The following is a 17,095-nucleotide window of genomic DNA, read 5'->3' as shown; positions in this document are numbered from 1 at the left end:
TCTTGCAGGGGGGCTGGAGGGGTTGTTTTAGGGGGTGTGTTGCCTCGTTTCTGACAAGAAGAGAGTGGGCAGGGTAGAATAAACAAAAGATATTAAGTGATTAACTTTTTTTAAAAAAATAATGCTTTTGGAACTAAATCCAGTCTGTATTTTTCTGACACGTCCTCTGTTTAAATAGTTCATGCGAAAGCCAAAAACATCTAACACAAATGAAGAAATTGCCCTCCTTCAATTACTACTGCGAGAAAAGTAATCCCAAAGTGCTATCCCTGTTATGATGTATTTCAGTTTGTGAGGAAGATTGAGAGCCGTTAATATATGAACATAGTTTTCATATACTCAGGAACACTGTGAAAATGTGAATTATGGCACCTGTAAAACATTAGTGATAATGTTTTCTAGACAATAGAGGCCATGTTGCCATTAACATTGAAAAATAATGAATCTTAAAAACAATGACATTTAAAAATAATCCAAGTTCTGTTTTTATTTACCTTCAGGTAGAGCTTTTGTATGGATTGAAGTGTTAGTTTCAGTACTTTTCCTACATCCTTGAGAACTAGATTCTCCTTTAATTTTAAAATGCGGAATTCACACATCTACTTGGAACCACAGTTTTAAGAAAAATATCAGCTATCATGAGACTCATCCTAAAACTGTACAAGTTGGCACTGGCATATATCCTAGCTGCTAAGTGTTATAAATTGATTTTTTGTTGTTGTTGTTTTTTTATTTCTTAGTTTTCTGAAATACATTTTATGTTTCATCTGCATGTATTTGGGAAGAAAGATCAATCTTGTTGAAATTTTACGGAGGAATATTTCATTAGGAAGTAAAGAGCTTAGCTTCACATAAACCAGTTGGAATTCCCCAAGGCTGAAAGACATGGATGCTTGCTGTAATAAAGCTGCAGAATGATGGGGAATTCCTTAGCGACTGATAAAGAAATGATTTGCAATACTACCTAGTGCTGCACCAATATTCAAGTTCAGTGAGTATTTAGCATATTTTGTGGATAAAGCTATTGCTGTTTACCATTCTGCTGGCTTAAATGAGCACAGTTGTCAAAAGCAGATGGGAGGTTGTTGGGAAAACACGTAGAAAAGGCAGTTGTGCCCATCCATGAGTGCCCAACTCTTGGCTGCGCTGGGTCGCAGGCTCTCGCAGACCTGTGTGGAGCACACCTCTGTAGACATGAACTGAAACACACGACAGCTCTGCTGGGTCAAACCAAAGGCTCGTGTAGCCCCATATCTCATCTCCAGCAGTACCTATAAGCACATGCCTGTTGTCCTCCCCAGGGTTCTTCCGGCTGTCAGGAGTCTCTGGCTCAGGGACTTCTTGAGCTAAATGTGGTTTCTATGTGTTCATTAACCCTCAAAGGGTTTGTGATGCACAAGCTCATCTCAGCTTCCCTGCATGAGCCTTTTAGGACTCGTGATATCCTCTGACAGTACGTTTCATGTGGCTTCCCTAAGGTGAAGATAGTATGTTAGGAAATGGCGTTCTTTTGTTAGTAAACAAAAACTTTGATGGGACTGGTATGTTTTTAGCTGAGATTTGCTGTCATGGCCAATGATGGCAGACAAAGGTGTTTATTTTGCAAGGGGAAAAATGAATGATGTGGCACGTTTGTTATCCACCAGGACTGTTGAATCTCCTGGCTATAGTTTTGATGCTAGTGGTACTGCTTTGGCACTATTTTCAATCTTGCTTCTATTCCTCAGAACAAATGATTAAGAAACAATTCCCCAATTTCTTCAGTTAACACCCCTCTGCCCCCAAAACAGAATGCATTCTGTGCAATACAGTAAGTGTTACTTTAATAATGTATAAATCAAGTTGGACAGAAACTGCCTGTCAGTTTTATTAACTTTGACCTTTTCTCCCATTATAAGGATGGTTTGGTAAATATTTAATGGCCCTCATAGATTTTGACAGTTGGATCTGCATTCCTGGGAGCAAAGGTAGATTATAAAGAAATACTTACAATTAGTGAAAATAGCTTAATCACTGGGAGAGAGCTTTCAAGGACATAATTGTGTTTTAGAATATATTTATTTTTAATTCCTTTTTTTTCATGCCTGACCACAGAATGTCAGACTAGCCGGGAGGTTATGAAATATTTTTAAAAGGTTGCATTTAAAATTCATCTCTGATTAGCACCTGTGATTACCTCTGTCCCTGAGCAAGTGTCCAAATGATGTTGTTTACTTTAAATACCTGTCAGTGTCATTCTGTGCAGTGAACGTAAGTGAATGGTGTCAACAGCACAAAATGGCTGAAGGAGGGCTGTTCGTAATGAGATGCAAGAAGAAAAGGGAAAAGTGTGTTCCTGGAGTCAGAGGGGTCTTCTGTCAGAGCTGTCTTTCCCTTTAATTCCCTGCATATTGCACTCGCTGCAAATTCTGGTAGTGAAGATTGAAAACTAAGCCCCTGACACTTTGAAACATTGCCTTTCAAACATGTACTGTCCATTGCTCTCATTGATTTCCACCCCCTCGCCCCCTCCAGGAATCTGTCGGAGAAAAAAAAATTTGAGCAGAATTCATTGGTGTAAGCGGAGCCACTGGGGCAATGCAATGCCCCCCTTCCCTGGCAGGGCACGGTTCTCTTCCCATTAGGAATGCGATGTGTCTTCATGTTGTGCCACAGCCGAGATCACGTGGCAAAGCAGCCGAGTAGATCAGGAGCCTGTTAAAAAGCCTTATGGATGCTCTGAGCACTGACATTTGAGTCAAATTGGCTCACGGGATAGCTTCACTCATTTTAATAGCTGTCGTCGAGTAGATCGCTTTACCAAGCTTTGTTTCCCTCATTTTTCAGAATAGCTTTGCCTAAGATTACTTTATTTTCTGAACACTTGTAAGTCATGGTTTCCTAAATGTAACCTTTTTTATATGCAGATCATGGAAAGAGAGTTGTTAATTTATTAAACAGCTCACCTTTTTCACAACAAATCTTTAGATAATGAGCACATTGATGTAGGGAGTGGAATGGTGAAGGAAATTGCATTTGTCTGACACTGAATCTTGAACTTTTTTTCCACCCCCTTCTCTTCAGAAATGGGGAACTAAGAATGTAAATTGAAGGTGTCTACAGGCGAGCTTGTAACTTGTTGCACTCAAAGCTGGTTTCAGGACTGACACAGCACTGTAGCTGTTCTTATATCTGCGAGCAATGGGAGTGTGCTCAAAATCTTGCAGATTCACATTGCATCCTTCATAAATCGGTCTTTCATTGGCAAATAAAAGGTTAGAGGAGAAAGCTGCTGAATGTGAATCTTTCTGTTGCAGTGCTGTGGAGATGTGCTGGCAGGTATTTTAAAGGCTAGGTTTTTCTTTACAGTGGTAGAAACTTTGTGAATGTTTTGTGTTTTTGTTTAAGAGAAAAAGATGAGTGTTCTTTCACTACATAAACCAGCTTTTTAGAAATGGTTGCGTCTTTCTTCCTCTTATCCTCTTCAGAAAAGTAAGAATGCTTGATCCTTTGAGAGGAGAAACAGTCTCAACATTTAAAAGAAAGCCCAAGTTTCAGGAGAGTTAGGACTTGAGAGGATTCATCATCTTACTTGCCTACAGCATGATTTCCATGTAATGCTTATTTCACACCAGTCATTTTAAATATGCTTTTGTTCGAATCATCTTCCATCCAAGCAATATATATGAAATACATACATTAACTTACTGACTAGCTGTAATTTGAATCAGATGGTACAGATAGTAGAGGTCTGACATAGATAGAGTACTGCAGTGGTGTATATTTTAATATATATGTTTTTTATTATGCAGTTGCAGTACCATGCCGGGCTAGCATCTGGCCTTTTGAATCAGCAGTCTTTGAAACGTTCAGCCAACCAGATGGGAGTATCTGCAAAACGCAGACCAAAAGCCCAGCCAACAACTCTTGTCTTACCTCCTCAGTAAGTAATGGAATATTTTGAAGAGTTTACATGGTGGGGGGGATTTTTTTTAAAAACCTTTTATTGTAATTATTATTTTTTTAAAAGTCATTATATTAGCAGCTTGGTGCTTGCATTTTTGTTTCATACAAGATGAATTATTCTTGTTGGAAGGGTGGGGTACTCTATGGAAACAGTATTTTGCTGCTTCTGTTCATGGAGGTACTGTGACAACAGAAAAGTTGCAAGGTTCTGCTTTGTAGCAGGTCATAAACGTTTTTGCAACACAAGATTGTCATTGAGGAATGATGTTCCCCTGATTAGTATGACTTGGAGCTTCAAGTAGGACTTTTCTGAAGGTCCTGAAAGGCTGAAGCCAAAAAGTCTTTGGTGTGTGTACTTTCTCGACAAAGTCTCTCTGAGTCCATCTGTTCACCATATGTTAATTTTGCATTGGATCTAAACCTCTTTTACAGGTGACAAGCAATTATGAGGACACTTAGAAACTGTTTGAGGACACAGAGTATCAACACTTTAGGCAGTCTGTGTACTGATGCCAAAAACACAGAGAAGTCCACGACTAAGCTTATAAATTAATAAACTGCTTAAAATATTTAGTTACATATAAGAAAATGATTATTATGTAGAAAACGAAGTACTAAGCAATTATTCATTGTACTGAGTATCCGTGTAGTTTGTGGAAACTGCCTGCCTTTTTCACAGAACAAGAATCACTGATGTATAAACACTGTGCTACTAAAAACTTCATAGTTGTAATAAAAAAAGTCCCTGTTGTCACCAAAGTCCCCAGGCCTAAGTTGATAAAGGAATGAAAGGAAGTTTAGAGTTTTTTCCTTATATGAAATGAGAAGAAAAAAATCAGTGAACAGAGCTTTCCCCTTGTATATTAACTTTAAAGGGCTGCTAATTCAAGAATTCATAAAATGACCTATTGTTTTATTGATATGTCAGACAAAGCAGAATGGCGAGAAGGGCAGCTCTACCAGAACTACAGGTTTGAAAACCAGATGTTATTTCTCTTATATCTATGAAAGAACAAGGGTATGTTGTGACAAACTGGCTAATTCAGTTTCTTCCTTTGTTTTGGTATCAGGTTTATCTGGAGCTTACAATTGGAATTCTCCAAGAAGTCTATAAACTAGAGTACTGTGACGTCAGTGGTCACAGTTTTTACTCAGAGGTCTTAAAATATTTCAGTGTTTTGGTTTTGGGGATTTTTGTTTGTTGTTTGTTTGGGGTGTTTTGTTTTTTCTTTTTAAATTATAGCTTCTCTGGTTACTAGAAATATGTATGGTGAGACAGAAGGAGCTAGCTTCCATTTTTGCATAGAAGAGTCTGTACTTGAACAGTTGCAGCTGTATAAATCTTAGTATGAGTATGTAATGTACACATTTAAAAGTATCGTATGTCTTTTTATCTGCAGGTGATTTTTCCTTCAGTGCTGCATTTAGCTAGAATTTGCAGATAGAATGAAATTTTAGTGTGCTAACTAAACTTGAGCTAGTAGTTGAATTATGTTTCAGTATCTTATTACCACTTCAAGCATTATTCACAGGGAAAATATGTTTATGCTGAGCTGGCCCTTTATCTGTCCCCGGTTTCCTCCTCTCTGGCTTCTCTTTGACCTTTCCATATTTGTCCTTATTTGTTATCTTGGTGTGTCTTAAGAAGAGAATAATAGTTATATTAAATCAAATCAAAAACCTGTTGAGCTCAATATCATGTCTCCAACACAGGGCAGAAGCGGATTATGAAAAGACTTATGCAAATAGGCTTATGAAAAGTATTAAAAAAATACAGCAAATGGATTTTAATATCTTGATTTTGCTGTAGTTTCATGCAAATAATGATGAATCATGCTGTGATTTTTTTTTTTCCTTTCTCTTCGTTCCCTCTAAAATGCAAAAGAAGAAAACATCCAGGTGCAAAACTACATATCTTGTTGAAAGGCATACTGCATACTAATTTTCCCATGGCAATTCAGGGAAAATTTTTTTTTTTTTGCGTTATTGATTAGTCAGGGAAGGGGTAACTATTCCATTTTCCTTTTTTTGCTTTGATGTATGCAATTAAAATTAAGTTCAGTGACAAGTCTTTGGGCTGAGTAACAATGTGCTATGAGTTGAGTATATATTCAATGTTGTTCAGAGTAACTATATTATTTAGAGATTTTCTTAAATGTAAGTGGTTAAAACCGGCTATATGCCAAAATGTCATTTTAGGGCAGTAGGTTGGAGCAAGTAGCAATACCGCAGTAATCCTTTTCGGCCAGCAAGGGAGTGAAGGAAACACGGTTGCTTGGGAGGTAACATAGGTGATGATTTGGACAAAGAATCTACTAAAAACTGTTCTGTTTTTATACAGATTCTGCATATGGATAGTTTTGATATTAAACAGGTCTTAATTTGAGTTAAAGGTAGTGTTAGAGAGCAGGTTACCAAATTGTATATGTTCCTGTTCCTTGAAGAAACTGCATGGGTAACTTATGCTATTGCACATTACGTTTTTAATGGCAATGATGCAAGCTGAGCAATTATCTTGCTAATCCATATCTTTGGCCTTCACTGCTATGGTGAGAGTTGAGTTTCATTCCACAGACTGAACATATGCAAATGGGGGCTTTTCTCGCAAAACTTGATTCTTGTGCTGTGTCAACTCATCGTTCACTTGAGCCCTTCGTCTCCCTCCCTGCTCTGCTTTTTCTTCTCCTTTCCTCTCCAAAATGGCTTTAAAAAAAGAAAAACAAAAAAAGCCCAAAACCAACTAAAGAAAAAAAATCCCAAACCCCTCTCAGCCTGTCCTGGAGGCGCGGGTATCCCTTCCTGCCTTATGCCAGAAGGAGCCGGAGAAAGGGTTTCGCTAGTGGTGAAGCTCACTTTTGGTGGGCCCACTCATTTGTCCCTTGCTAGCCTTAGGCCGCCTCTTGATGCGCTCTGGTTTGGGAGTGAGAAGCTCTAGCTTTTCACTAGTAGATACCTGAAACAGCAGCAGCCATTTTGAATTAAGAAGTTATTTTTAAAACTTGAAGCTCTTTGTCCTGTGCAACCACTATCAGTAAAATTTTCATTTTCTCACTGTTTTTATTATCTGAGGGCTTCTAAGGGTGCTGAACAGTTTTGGAGGGAGGCCTTTTAGTGTTCAGTTTTGCTTTTCAGTATTGGTTTTCACTGGCTCTGAAAGTGCAGAAAGGAATACTAGATTGATATGCATCTCATGTCTAGCCAAATGTATCTGTATGAGAAAATGACTAACTGCTGGCTTCTTTCTCTCCCTACTTTGTCCCTCCTTCTGTCTTCTATTAACAAGACATCTCCCTGTACTTGCTAATAGATGCGTTCCCTCACATGCTTCTCATCTGGCTGCTGATTCCTTCCTTCTGTTAAAGAATCTCAAAGCAGTGTTTGCTGAAGTGCTGAAAGCTGTCAGCTCCTTCCAAGTGACTAGGAAAGCATATATATGCAACCCTTCTGAAAACCAGGACGGCTGTTTCTGGTTTGAAATAAATAAATATGTTAAGGAATGATGGCTCTTAGGTTCTTTTTTTTATCTTGAAATGTAGTAATTGACACCATTAATTAACCTTGTATTATTCTGCTTGGCACCACATCTCAAAAGCAAATTCCTGGTTATGAAGTTGGGTCCGTGACCCCGCGGGAGCCGAGCTCTGTGCCCCAAAGAGTCTGGCGTGGCTGAGAGCAGTGTGCCCACCGAGGTAGTTCCTGCCTGTGCACCACCCTGCTGAGAGCCCAACAGATTCTGGTATGTCACTGTCTAGCTGAAAAAAGTCAGCAGCGAGTTACCGTGAGATGAGGAGGAAGAAAGAAAAGAGAAAGCACAGGATGTTAACTATATTCTTGCAGTTATGTTCACTGGCACACACAAGAGGGTTGGTTAGTTTTAATGGGAATTTTTAGGGGTCTCAGCTGAGAACCCTGTGACTTTGATAGCTCTGTTGTGTGGGGCTTTCTCAGTGCTCCCAGATTAATCATCTGTCTTCTGGCAATTTCCTTCCAGACAGAGAACAAGAACTCACTCACCACAAAAGGTACTGAGACTCTTGCCCTTTGTGGTGCCTTTTAGGGTCATTTGTTGTGACATTTGCGGGTTTGGGAAAATAAGCACACTATAAACAAGTGGAAGTCTGGTTCTTGTTTGACAACTTCAGGCTCAGTGGACAGAGAAGCTTGAGTAAAAGAGTCCAATTTTTTGTTTTAGGGCTCTTCAACTCATCTTGTAAATCTCTTGTGCTCTGATGTATGCCCTAACCTGACAGTGAAAACATTGTTATAGCTTGAGTAAAAATCTCTGAGTTTGTACTCTCTTGCTGGGAGCAGATCAGCAAAATTACTTTTCCTTTATTTAAAAAAAAAAAAGTGCTTCCCATGATATTGCTCTAGATAAAAGAGCAACAAAGCTGTGAAGATAATTTTTCTTTTAGGAGATAATAAGAATTTGAGGATAGAGTGCTGGCCAGAGACTCAGGAGGGCCACATTGTTCCTGCTGCTTGTTCTGGGTGAGATGAAGGAGTTCTCTATTCTGCTGGAATCCATCTGGATTCTTCTTCTAGAGAAGACGGATATATTTAAAAGTCCATCCTTGCTTCATCCTTTGGAGCTACATTAGCAAAAGATGCTCTTCAGTGAGTGGTCTCCTTTAAAAGTTTCATTTTCTGGCTCAGCAGGTCTCTGTTCATCTGGATTTGGAAAATAAATTTACAGATATCCCAAACTCCGTGTTTACTGTAGCTTGATTCAAACCAGCGTAGTCAAAGTGTTGTTCTTCCATAGCATTAATGGCCTATCAGTTTTAGGGGTTCTGGCATATAAGTAGTACTGTAAACCTTCTATGGTGTTTGTTCAAGAGGTTTTTTCAGGACACAAGTTGAGTCTTGATGAAGGAATTTAATTTAAAATAGTCTGTGATGTAGTATTCAAAAAAAAGTTGCTATTTTTACCTGTTAACTGAAAGGTATGTGTGTATATATAAACTATACACCCAGACATCAGATGTGCCAGAATAAATTATTTGGAACTTAGCTTGTGTAATTTATCATTTTTACATTAAGAAAAAATCTTGATGAGCCCTTTGCCAAGAGTTTTTGGAGGAAAATTCTTTTTTTTTAGCATTTTGTTTTATAAACAGCATCTAATTGCTTCCTAGGTTCAGGGATTTTCATTACGAGAGGCGGGACAGATTATTCTAGAGATAACAGAAAAGCATGCTTAAGCCAATAAATGTTCATAGGTTTTGTATTTTTTAAGACTGTATGTTTAAATGATGTTTGTCTAGTCTGACCTCGCTGTGTTATAGCAGTCTGAAACTCCAGCCGGGGGATTCATACTTTGAAACCAAGAATCCAATTTACCAGTTAAGTGTGACACCTGGCATATAGGCTGTGGGGAATTTGGCTGTTGAACATGCAAGTGTTGTTATTGCAGTGATCCCATTCAGTATTACGGGCTGTATTCTAACGTTTGGGCCTCTGCTTAGAAGTATTCAGGAGTAGAAGAGCGAAGTGTGTGGCTGTGTTTTCCATTGTGAGAAAAGTCATCAGAATTTCTTTGTGCAGTTCTAAAATTCTTCTTTCCCCCTACTGGCAAAGCTGCATTAAGTATCAATATTCATTAAATACCACAGAGATGATAATGTAATAAAGCAATAATCCTCAGGCCCACATCTGTACTTCTCTCCAGAAGAGTTGAGGTTGAGAATATAATTAAAGATTAAAACTCTGTTTGCATTCTGGAACATGGAGATATCTTTTTGTACATGGTGGGGAATTGTATTAATAAGGAAGAGATCAGTTTCCAATAACTTTCAGTACTAGGAGCTCATTTAATATCCCTGTTCATGTTTAAGTTTCTCACGGTGTTCCTTTAGCTTGACTTGAGCAAGGCAGTTCAACAGGAAGTGTAAAAGAACATGTTGCTGAAATATGTGACCCTTTTGCTCCGCAAATTAATCCCTTTTTATAAGAAGAAAAAAAGATTAAAAATCAGTTCTTTATATTGTAACAATAATATTTACATGAATAAGTTTAATTACTTTGCAGCCATGTGCCATGTAGATCAAACATTAATTTTAGTATTTGGTAACTTGTGCACAGTTTGGACCACACTGCTGTACTGTTTTCTTTTTATTTTTAGTAAATTGGTGAACACCTGTTCTGCAGATGTTTTGTGAGGCTGTTCTGGTGTAAGTTGCAGCGTATTGCCATACAGTGAGGTTGCATCAATCCTTAACCGGTAGACTGATTTTTAGTGTCTTCAGAGTTTATGTGCACATCTTGCAGGATGTTTTGATACTCAAGCCTCTAATGTTTCACCTGGTTCAACTAAAGAGAAAGTTTCTTTAAAACTTTCTATATTGTATTTCATCAGCTTGTAAAATAACTTACTTTCCCTTAAAGAATCTTAGCCAATTGGTTCTTTGCTCTTTTATTTTTTTTTACTGCCCATGCATATGGTTTTGTTGTATATGGTCAATCTTTGTTAAATACTACTTTGTCTTGCTTTTTATAAGGTCCATAATTTTGCACAGAGGGTCCAAAATATTGGCTTTCCCCCCCTTAGATACTGGTATTTGAACTACCAAAGCTAATCTAGCTCGCTAGAGTACTAGTTCTTAGTAACCTCTGATGAAAAGGATTGTGCTCATTAAACAGGTGCTTTTGTGAGTGTTTGTCCATTCCCTAGAGGGAAATCAATCTAAATTATAAGACCCATGCTGTCCATTCCGTTCTTTTCTAAATGTAGTGGTGCTGGCGTGGTATGATGTAACAATGCTGTTCCATGGTATGCGTTCCCTCAAAATTTTTCAAAGGAGTACAAGTAGTGTATATGTAGTCCTTAGTTTTTAAAGGAAGACTACATAATAATATGAACCTGTTCAAACTGCCGCCTACAACACTGCTTCAGAGAATAGCAATGTCCCCAGGCGAATTTTTCAAACCATATAGAATATAGTAGAGAGTAATGAGCAAACAGGAAATGACTATTTTGACAGCTTTGTTACAGGAGGATAAGTGCTGACAAATTCAGATCATAATGAATTTTAGCAGCTATTGAAAATATGATACTTTAAAGTTATTTTAAGATACAGACATGTTTTGGTTTGTTTTGGGTTTTTCTTCAGGTTTCCCTTCTGCCTACCAAGCAGAGGTGCCAACAGTTGCTTTTAGACAAGTTGTTTTGGAGAAATGGGACTGGACCCTGTTAGAGAAAGATACACCTTTCGTTTTGGGTTTAGTGAGACCTTTGGGTACTTCTGGTTACCTTAAATACGGTTAATATTAAAGTTGTATCCCAGGGCATGGGAGGAAAAGTTATTGATATAATCCTAATTTCCTTGTTTTCTTCTCAACAGTGTTTCCCCACCACTGAAAGCTCAGAAACCTGGTTGTGTGGATTACTACGAAGTACGTTGCCACTGCAGTATTAGAAATTCTGATTTAAGTTACCCTTAAACTCAATGGCAACATCTAATAGACAGCTCAGAGCTGATCGGGTTCTTTTCAGATTCAGTAGCCAGGACACTCTGATCCCAAAGCTGGGGAAGCATCTGCTGTGATTGAACCCATACCGTATTACAAAGGAAAATTCCTAGGTGATAACACATCATTAAACTTCATTGGACTGAGTTTTATCAAGAGAACAGCTGTGCATGCGGGTGTCATGTTCTTTCTGGTTTTTGAATGTAACACGAGTGAGTTAACTAGTGCTTGTCATTTGGATGAAAGATGAGTCTAAGCTTTTAGAGGTGATTTTTTTTTTTTTTTCCTAATGGCCCATGTTGACAGCAGTGACAAGTGGTTCGTAGAGCTCAGTGGCCAGCTGCTCTCAGGTGCAGAGCGGTGATGGGCCTGCTGTTGCTTTATCCTGTTTCTTTTTGTGTGTTTTGTTTAAATACGGGGGGAGCAGCAGTCTGCTATTAAATGTAATAGCAGTCTGTCTCTTTTAGTTATGTGTTTATTGTTTAACAGTCAATATAATTTAACTTGAAAGAAAAAAATCCAAAATACTGTTTTGATTCATGAGGGGCTTTATTAGACAACTCCAATGAGATCAAATCCAATAACTTACCAGGGATAAAACATTGATTAGTCATCTCACTATCTGTAGCCAAAGATACTTAACCAAGCTCTGCTCCAAAAAAGAGAGAAGCGGGTAATCCAGTTGAACTTTCAATCTCAGTGTAAGATGTAAACTATAAAACAAGGTGCTGCAGATTTGTTTTGTCTCTGCTTTGCGTTCACTAGATATCTCCAGTTATCTATCATGTTAACTTTGGAACCATGCATGTGTTTTGTAACCTGTTTAGATACCGGAGATACCGGTAGGCAGATGGTTTTCCCCCCTTGCCTTTCTTTCTTTCCCTGTTCAGTCTGTGGGGCTCTTGAGGTCAGCCCATTGTCCTTTCCTGTGCTTTATTAAGGGTGTATGCAGTTTCTTTAGTTAGGGACAATTCTGAATAGTGGACCAACACTGATTTAATGAGAATCTGAAATCTGAGGAAAAAATGTCATTTGCTTTTAAAATTTGTAGCTAATAAAAATATACTATAGCACTCAGGCCTGCAACAGAGCTGCTGGGACACATAGCCCACTTCTGCATCTCTGGCTTCTAAATTTTTGTGTGGCATATTGTAATACAGTATAAATACAATTCTTTTTTACACTGTAAACTTGATCACTCCAACAGTATTAAGCCAGCATTCAGACAATAGGAGAAACCCTCTTCCAGTGTTAATGTGTTGGATTATCGTTCGTTTTATCTCCGATCAGTAAAGGTGTTTGAGCACCTGATAGAGCTGTACGACTCGAGGAGTTGGCTAGGATCCAAACTAGACCCTTTTCCTGGTTAAAGGGAGCAGTTCCATAATAAACTGTTGTGGTTTTTAGTAGATTTGGCCCCAGTATGTGTGAGGAGGCGCTGCTCTGCTCTCTGTGCCTTGCCCTCCTGCAGTAGTCAGTAGGTGTGTCGTAGGGTGACTTCTATAGAAGCTCACTGAGTGTTGCCAGAGGTCTAGTAGTCATCTGGGTACGCTCTGCGTTGCCACTTCTTGCGTACAATGTGACTTTGTGTGGAAGGCTGTTGGGTCGTCTTCTGTTTTTTTTGTAACAGCTGCCATTCTTGAGTCTGGTGATGCTTGCTAGCTCAGTACTGAGTCGACACCTTTGCTGTTCTATGCATCTTTAGACATGATTCTTTAAAAAACTTTAATCTTGAGCTAATCTCCTAATATGTTGGTATATCCGACAGCAGGGTTTTCTGTAATCATCTTCTTTGCTTTGTTATATCAGATCAATGCTTTTTTTTGGCTATAGTTTCATGCTGAATTTCACTTCATTCCATTAAGGACTATACGGCTGCCTATCTTCTTACAAAGCAATTAGAAAAAAACAGCAGGCATTGATCAAAGAGATTGTCCAAAGAAAAGATTTCAACTAAAAGCAAATGTTCCTTATGATATTCATTAACAGGATAATAATTTCTGTCCACACAAGTACAAGAGACAAGGGTCCTGGATGTTGCTTTACCCCTAGTAAATTGCTTAAATGTGCGTTAGTTGTAAAAGTTCACAGTGTATTTTAATACCAAAGAAAAATCTATTTTATTTATTCACTTTTCAACAAATATTCTAATCAGCCACTGCGGAAAGAGAGTGCATGTAATTAAGATTTCATCGTTTCTTTACAGTGTATAGAGCTTTGCCTACTAGTGTGTTGTGAGCTGTTATGGGCTGATAGCCTTAGCTCAGATGTCTTTGTAGTGAGCACCTCCATCAACATCTGTCTTGAAGACATTAACCAAAAGAGGCCTGAGGCTGATTGCTGTTGATATTTTGGTGTCGTATCCCACAAACTAATCCCGCAAATAGGATTGCTCCCAGTGTGATGTGCAGCCCTGTGTGACTGAGCACAGTGATTTGAAATAATTCCTATCTACTTTGCTGAAGATGAGCTGGAACGCTCCGTAGTTGGGAGATGAAAACGCTGTGTCTCTTTGGAAACTTTGGGCTGTGTACTGGCCTGGATCTGCATGTCCTTTCTCCAGAATATGCACAGATCTGGAGCCATGTGTAGCCCTTAGTGAACGTCAGTGTTACTGAGGTTTGCAGCTCTCTTGTAAAAGAGCAAATTTCTGACTCTTTGATGTATGTTTGCCTTAAAGGTAATGTTTGTGTGAGAACCACGCTGTTAAAAGGTGGCAATTAATTAAAAGTTGTTCCATAGTCCCAACCGTTAGAAGATGCCCTTGCAGAATTTAGAGCAGAACACTAATATTGTACTGTAGGGAATCCCTATACTTTCAGTAAAAAAGACAGTTAAGGATGAAGATTTTTCATGTGTAATAAAAGACTGCAAATACTAGTTTAACTGCTTGTTTCTGTGTCAAAAAAAAAAAAAAAAGGAATACCCACTACCAGTGGTTGGACTAATTAGACAGTGAAGAACAAGCTAGATAAGAGAGGAAATTTGTATCGACTTAATAACGATATCAAAGCTTTTGCTAAAGCTGTGATTTTATCATATGATTGCTTTACCCTCTCTTTTTTTTTTTAACTTGATTATTTTGGGGAGAGGGATTAGAGGCTGCTTTACTGCTGCAGACAATCCAAAAAGAATAAATCAAAACTGCCGCTTGCCAAATTCAGAAACGCATTATAGCAAGTGTTTCCATCTGCATTGGTTGTATATTCCCTTGTCAAAGATGACAAGCAAAAAAGCAGAGCCATAGTAAGGTGGAGGGAGAAGGTCTCTCTCTTTTGGTGGCTTAGCAAGAATGGCATTATTGTATAATCATGTTGTCTAATGTGGTGTGATACGAACGTATTGTGAATGTATTTATTAATGACTTTTATTTCTGTACCTCTACATGATTCTAAGTAGCCTTTAGCTATTAGAGGAAAACTAAACAGCTATACTGTGAGGGGGGAGAAAAGTACGTTCAAATGTGAAGGTTGTGCTGTTAAGGAGAAGGAAGCTCCAGGTGAATGACAGTATAAAATGTTGAAAAGTAAGTCGTGCCTGAAAATAAAGGCAATTGGAAAGCCCCCTGTAGTTTTGACAGTAACTCTACAAAAAGGGGAAGTTTTCCCAAGTAACAAACTGCGGATGGGGACTTACCTGGGGACAGAAGTGGCCGTTCCCTTCCCTGAGGAGCGCAGTGGATGGTGGGCTGGCCGAGCACAGCGCTGCCACGCGCGGCTGTATTCAGCACCCATCAACCGACCCAGCTTCTGAGTCTGAGAAAGGCAGTTAAACGCCCTTTCTGACTAGAAAGGATACAGAGTAGGAGAACTGCTTTGTTCTGCTTTTGTTACTTCATGTGAAAAATAACTTATTACATTTTAATTTCACTTCAGGGCATTCTCTGGGTATTCTTGTGTTTACAAGGAACCCTATGGATGGGTTAAATGAAAAAAGCTTGGGTAGCAAGTCTAGCTGATGACTTCATAGAGTTTTCCTCTAAACATAATCTTAGTTTGTAATGATACAATTTTGATACAATTATTTTGCTTGTCCAATTTTCCCAACTGCCAGTGGAAAAAATACATAAAATGCAACCATTAGAAGTTTCACTGGGTGAAGCAGCTTGGTTTCATCCCTTTATAGATGCTGCTTCTCTCTTACTTTCGTTCCTGGTGCTTTAATTTTGCAGAGCACTTCCTCTTTGCTGTATAGGTTTTTCCTAATAAAGTCTTAGCACTGTCTTTGTAACTTCAGTAATGTTACTCAGTAGCGTATGTCATTTTGAAAACAAGTGTATTAATAGTGTAGCGCACATTTCTAATTATGTATAGATACATTTGTCTCATTATTTTAGTTTATTTCCCTGATTCTTACTTTTGCACGGGTAACACAGTGAGTGAAACACTGGACAGGGAAGATCTTGTTAACATTGGCAGGCTTGGTTTTGATTTTTTTTTTTCTGTGACTGCATGAAAGGTCCTTATTGTTTGTGAGTCATGACCAGGAGAATCCTATATGAAGTCCTCTAATTTTAGCAACCAAAAACATCTTCATGCAGCAATTTTTGTATTGAAATTAAAAATTTTTTGTTAGTTTTTCAGGGTTGTTCTTACAAATTTTATTTTGGGAAAGAAAGTCATAGTCTGGCATAGATACCATAGTAAAGTAGTTACTTAATAGTAACTACTTACTATTAAGTAGCTACACTTAGCCTTTGCTAAATTTACCTGGACCCCTCAAATGAAATGAAGTAAAGATTACATTCTGTGTATGATCATCATGCTCCATTATTGCCTATAATATTTCATTTGTATCCCTCACAGAAAAGGATTGTGGAATAGTGTTCAGCCTTTTCATGCTGTACCTACATGTGTTCAAAAGCACTTAAAGGTACAGAGGTTCCCGAGTAAGTTGTTGCAAATTTCTGATATTTTTAGTTGGTCTGTGCCTCGGTTTCCCCATGTGAACTGTGTGAAGTGTATCATCTGGGAATTGTGCAGGAGCTCTGAGAGTGACTTGAGTAATATTTGTACAAAGCTGGGATAAGAGAAGGCATTAACTGTAAAGCAGATGCTTTCATCCAGGGGAAGAGTCTGGATTTTTGTCTTTTACTGTCAGTTGTTCAAAACCCGTTAATTTTTTTACAAAATTCAAAGTCCAGGAGTGACACGTTGTGAAGAATGGGTGACCCTATCATCCCTACTTGCAAGACCTAATAGGAAGAGGAAGCTGTAACTATCCACTGTCAGCGTTTGTTCTGATAAATGAATGGAGATGTGTTATTCTGTATCCTTTGTGTTCTTGCCTTTAGGTGTTCGTTTCAGTGATGGAAGACAAAGTGCAGACACATGAAATAATTACACAGCAAGCTTGGCTGGAGCCTGTCAGTCTGTGTCAAGCTCCCTAGACTTCTTGAACCTCTGAATTGTTGAGCTCTTTTGCTGATTGTTGCATTCAGTGTTTGGTGTTAAAATCAAATGTGCTCTAGAAGTGGCAAAAACACCCTACTGTTTTGATGTATTTTAAGTCAAAATTTAATAGCTCTGTCCAAAATAGCACTGTAAAACTGAGCTCCCCTCAAGCCAAAAAGGAGGATTTTCTGCTTTTCTATTTTACATGCAGAACGTTCTTTCATTTTGGCTTTTGCATTTTGACAGTTGCTCAGTGAAGATGATGTTTTTGCTCATGACAAATCTGT

The 17,095-nt window shown here is 38.4% G+C and overlaps 1 protein-coding gene across 2 annotated transcripts in view; it reads left to right on the top strand.

The window, feature by feature from the left end:
- MED27 (mediator complex subunit 27) overlaps positions 1 to 17,095 on the top strand; it is a 95,396-nt gene that overhangs the window by 34,261 nt on the left and 44,040 nt on the right. For both annotated transcript variants that reach the window (XM_075111849.1, XM_075111850.1), the window contains exon 3: positions 3,792 to 3,922. In XM_075111849.1, coding sequence (XP_074967950.1) covers positions 3,792 to 3,922 — 131 coding nt within the window. The remainder of the gene's footprint in view (positions 1 to 3,791; positions 3,923 to 17,095) is intronic.

The sequence above is a fragment of the Phalacrocorax aristotelis genome, chromosome 17 (genome assembly GCF_949628215.1).
Source record: "Phalacrocorax aristotelis chromosome 17, bGulAri2.1, whole genome shotgun sequence".
Lineage (NCBI taxonomy): Eukaryota > Metazoa > Chordata > Aves > Suliformes > Phalacrocoracidae > Phalacrocorax > Phalacrocorax aristotelis.
Note: the sequence above shows the minus strand (reverse complement) of the source record. Positions and strands in the feature narration are given on the sequence as shown.